The 5,247-nt window shown below is 38.7% G+C and overlaps 1 protein-coding gene across 1 annotated transcript; it reads right to left on the bottom strand.

Moving 5' to 3' along the window:
- Positions 1–2,423: 2,423 nt before the first annotated feature.
- LOC141443386 (uncharacterized) lies at positions 2,424–5,247 on the bottom strand. The gene is made up of 2 exons (XM_074108630.1): positions 4,383–5,247; positions 2,424–3,626 (listed from the first exon to the last, which is right to left on the bottom strand). The coding sequence occupies exons 1-2, from the start codon at positions 5,148–5,150 to the stop codon at positions 3,621–3,623; spliced, it is 774 nt and encodes a 257-aa protein (XP_073964731.1). The 5' UTR covers positions 5,151–5,247; the 3' UTR covers positions 2,424–3,620.

The raw sequence follows: 5,247 nt of genomic DNA, 5'->3' as shown, positions 1-5,247 counted from the left end.
GAAAATTGTCCACTGAACTTGAGGAGGGTCATCGACAGCTACTCAAGTGACAGGGAGGTCGTGGTTAGGTATGCGGCGAACAACACACTAGATCCACAGGGAAAGGCTGTGTGCAGGGTTCCATAGGAGGCCCGATCCTATGGAACTTACTGTGGACCCTCTCCTGAAGGATCTGGAAGACGGGGTTGTTATTGCCAGGCTTTCGCTGACGACGTGGTTTTGGCGTTCGATGGTAGTACGCCTCTCAAGAGATTGAAAGGCAGGCAAACCATCGCTCTCAAACGTGTCTGGGCGTGGGGAGTCAAAAGCAGCTTATTTGCTCCCAAAAACCAATGCATTGCTTATAACTAACAAACTTAAGTATGACACCCCGCGCCTAGTCATGGGGGGGATAGAGGTTTGTTGCAGAAGAAATAAAACTACTAGGGGTGACCATCGACAGGAAACTTAACATTCAATAGTCACATTAGTAATGTTGTCGAAAGCTACGGGGATATATATAGCAGCTGGCGAGGGCGGCAAGGGTAGCTGGGACTTCATCCCGAGGTTGTAAAACCCATTTACGTGGCCACCATCGAGCCAGTGATTTGTATGCGGCGAGCGTTTGGGCACCGGCTGCAAGTAAACTAATGTCTAGGAGGAAATTTGAGGTGCTGCCGCGGCATCGCGCAAAAACAGTGTGGTGCCTACCGCACCGTCCCTTAAACGCTGCAATGTTGCTGACGGGGGATGCCCCTCTCGACCTCCGAGTTTGTGAGGTGGCCTCATTGTATGAGGCCAAGAAGGGGTAAACTTGTTGCAACTAGAGCCGCAGGGAGGTGGAGCGGAGGGGCATCGGCGCTGGTGCGCCCCACCTGCAGACTCAATGAACATCGGGTTCGGTATTCTTGGCGACCAGGAGGATCTGCGATATAACAAGAACTACCACACGAATTATACCGACGGCGAGCAGCGATTGAGTGCAGGTGTCGGCGCCGCGCCCAGTCGTAGCTCAGTATGCAGGGCGATGCTGAGACTAAGGCCGTCAAGCTTGCTACTCGCCAATACTGCACGGTGTACCAGCCGAGCTCCTGGCGTTGCGCGAGGCCGAGGTGTCGCCTCTGAAAAGTGTGTGGGTCTCTTTTGGGTCTATAGTGGACCTAGGGCGGCGTCTGCCAGACTATATTCGAACCATCGTTGCTTCCACCCGCTGGCCGTTACAGCAAGGGGAAGAACATAAAATCTATCTTCCTCCAGGGCAGAGGAAATTTCCTTTTTCTGGATTAAGGCCCATGCGGGTTTGGATGGCAACGAGAGGGCCGACCAGCTAGCAAAGAAGCCGCTGTAGCATCCAAGAAAAGACCAAACTATGATCTTTGTCGCGTATCACACATCAAGAGAATCCTTCGAAAGGATTCCCTTGATGTGATCATTTTCCTCACCTTGTTCAGATTCAACATTTACATTACTATACTGATCAAAATAACCAATATTTTTATGAAAAGATGGTTTTACATGTAATGTATTTCTCCGAAATAAATGGCCATTATTATCTTTTAAAATCAATGATCTAGGAGCCCTATGGATGTCTACAACCTTCCCAGGATGCCATATGTTTTCTTTCAAATACACTATATCCTGACCAGTGAAATTTATGATTATTCAATTTTGCTGTCTTATCAAAAATTTCTTATTATGGTCATTCATTTTACATTGAATTTCACAAAAATTAGTTACCAATTTTTGGTTTTAGAAGTTCTTCATGAATCGGAAGCTTAGTTCTAGTCAGTCTACTAAATAACAATGTGTTGGAGAGTGCGGAGAACCTAGCACAGGTGTATTCCTATATTCTAATAACACTTCTAGTAAATCAATACCACTATCAGTTGACTTTTTGAGCAACTTTTTGGCTATTCCAACATATCTCTCTATAAACCATTAGACCTAGGATATCTTGGGCTTGAAGTTATTACTTGGAATTTCCATTGTCTAGCAAAGTCTTGAAATTCAAATGAATTAAATGGCATATTATCAGCCCTTAATACCCTTGGTATACCATGTGTCGAGAAAACATCTTTAATATTTTTATACAGTAGATGCAGTCAATGAACTTACTTGAATTAATTCAAACCATTTAGAGTAATAATCAGCTATAATGAAATAAGTTTTATTTCCCCATTGACAAAAATCACATCCAATTTTTGGAACGGCAAAGTAGGTACGTCATCAAGTAACATAGGCTCTTTTGATTTTTTTCAAACTGTACTTTTCACATATTTCACAATTTGACACAGCATTGATGAAATCATTCTCAAGATTAGGCCAGTAGAATAAAGATTTTGCTCTGGAAATTGTTTACTGACCCCAAAATGGCTTGAATAAACTTTCTTAATTACTCTCTCTCTTAGTGTTACAGGGACTATAATTTTATAAATTTAGATAAACAATCCCATTTTCATATGTAATGTTGTCTTTATGTCTGTAATAAAATTTCACAATGTCAGCTGCTTTGTTCTTACACCTAGGCCATCCATTCTCATGATATAATTTAAGTTGTTGAAGCACAGGATCTTTACCTGTTTCTAGTACAATAAGATTCTGTACTTCATCACTGACATCAATAGCATGTATTGTTTTAATTAAAGAACTATCCACCTCCACATTATTCGCTCTACTAGAAGCTCGACTCAAGGCATCAGCCACATGCATTTTAGAACCTGGTGTATACTGAACATCCAAATCATAAATTGACAATTTTAACTTGATTTTTCTTAAGCGTTGTGAATTAATAGAATTAATTTCTTTTTTCATAATTGCCACTAGCGGTTGGTGGTCTGTTTGTACAATTACAGGTCTACCGTATATGTAGTAATGGAATTTTTTACATGCATAAAGTATAGCCAGAAACTCTTTATCTATTTGTCCATACTCAGATTCACACTTGGAAAGACTTTTTGAGGCAAATGAAACGGGGTGGCCATCTTGCATTAGTACAGAACCAATAGCATCTTTAGAACTATCTGTTTGGATTACAATTTGTTTCTGCGGATCAAAATTTAAAAGCACGGGTGGACTTATCAAAAGCTTCTTAATGTCATTTATACATGTTGTGTAACTGTCATTCCACACAAATTCAACATTTTTCTTCAGTAATTGTCTTAATGGACTAGTTATTTCTGAAATATTTGGCATATATTCCCTAAAATAATTTACAAAACCTAAAAATCTTTGGAGGCTCTGTTTATCAGTTGGAATGTCATATTCTAATACAGCTGTGATTTTTTCTCTATCTGGTGACAATTTACCATTTATAATTTCATGACCAAAATATTTGACCACCTGTGGTAAGTACTGAAACTTTCTAAGATTGAATTTAATATTTAATTCTCGTGCTCTACTCAAAACTTTGTCAAGAATCTCATCATGTTTCTCTTTTGATTTAGCATGAATCAAAAAATCATCTATATAAATAAACAGTCCTTCAATATCATTGAAACATGATTTACAATTTTCTTGAAAAGTTTCCGCAGATATCTCCAGTCCAAAAGGTAAGACATTGAAACAATAGGAACCATATATTGTGGAGAATGTACAATACTTTTTACTGTCTTCAGTCAAAGCAATCTGCCAAAATGACTCCTTTAGATCTAGAACAGAAAAAAATTTTGAGTTACCTATCTGAGACTTTAAATCATTTATGGTTGGAATTTCATAGTATTTCTTAAGAATACAGTTATTCAGATCTCTGGGATCTAAACATAACCGGATAGATCCATCATCCTTTTCCACAATAACAACCCTATTCACCCATTCGGTAGCCTCAACAACTTTGGAAATCACTCCTAATTTACACAGTCTGTCCAGCTCTTTTTTCAATTCCTCTTTTAGTTTTAAGGGAACTCTGTGCGGAGGTTTTGATACTGGAACAGAGTTATCTTTCAGTAAAATTCTACACTTTTTTGGAAATCTTCCTGAACCTGCAAATACATCTTCATACTTTTTAATTATAGATTGCTTGCCTAAATCATTCTCAACATTGTTTACAAATTTTCTCTCAATAATACCTAATAACAAACATGAATCCTTTCCCAATGTTGGCTGGTATCCAGAACTTGTTACAATGAAATCCAACAAAATTACATTTGAGTTTAATTTTGCTTCCAACAAAACAGTACCAAATGTTTTAATTTTTGAACCATTGTATGCTTTCAGCTTGACATTGGATTTACACAATTTAATGCTGTTTTGTCTTTTCTTGATATTTTGCTTTGAATATCATTGTACAAGGAGATTGGAATCAGATTCACATCTGAACCAGTATCGAGCTTAAAAGCACACTTCATCACATTTTCCAATAACAATTCCTGCTCCCAACAGTCAATTCTATTAACATTTGAACATACCGTATCACAATACAATTGATCACCATGATCTTCCGATTCAACCACTTGGACTTGGTCTGTGCGACTCCTTGTACGACACACTTTTGCAAAGTGGTTAAATTTTCCACATTTGGTGCACTTCGAACCTCTTGCAGGACACTTTGAGACATTCCTTTCATGTTTTCCACCACACCATCTACATTTTATTATAAATTCTACCTTGTGAACTTCAGCACTAGTGGTGTTACAATTTTGACTGTCATGCAAGGCCTTAGTCTGCAACTTTGATATTTCAGAGAGACGGAGTTTCTTTATTGCATCATCCAGTTTTACATCTCCCAGGCACAACAATCTTTCTTGTTCACCTTTATCGGTAGTCCCGAGAATAATCCGGTCGCGGATCGCCTCATCTGCGTCAGCAAAGTCACAGTTTCTAGAAAGACTCTTTATATCCTTATAGAATTGATCAAAGGACTCGCCGGGCTGCTGGTTTCGCGAATAGAACAAAAATCTCGAATACAGAATGTTCTTTTTCGGTTCACAATAGTCGTCGAAGGCTTTTATAACATCTTCGTATTTAGCCTCAGTTTCTAACTTGAAATTGTTGTATATCTGTACGCCTTCCTCACCAATGGTATTTAAAAGGATTGCAATTTTTCTGGAGTCTTTACCGCCATCTAAAGCAGACGCAATCAAATATATACTCAACTCTTGTTTAAACCTTCGCCAGTTACTAGGTAAGTCACCGGTAAGACACAATTTCTCTGGCAAGTTAAAAGTAGCTGCCATTGTTATTACAATACGTTAAAGACTGCGCCATGTATTGTGATTAAAACAATTATCACTTCTTTTTAGCTATAACGTTTATTTCTTGTCACTATCGTCA

Source organism: Choristoneura fumiferana, chromosome 27 (assembly GCF_025370935.1).
Source record: "Choristoneura fumiferana chromosome 27, NRCan_CFum_1, whole genome shotgun sequence".
NCBI classification, from domain to species: Eukaryota; Metazoa; Arthropoda; class Insecta; order Lepidoptera; family Tortricidae; genus Choristoneura; species Choristoneura fumiferana.
The sequence above is the reverse complement of the archived record's forward strand: the minus strand, read 5'-3'. Positions and strand labels throughout refer to the sequence as shown.

Bases quoted from the DNA above. Each gene is read 5' to 3' on its own strand.
- LOC141443386 (XM_074108630.1), bottom strand. From the start codon at position 5,150: ATGGCAGCTACTTTTAACTTGCCAGAGAAATTGTGTCTTACCGGTGAC.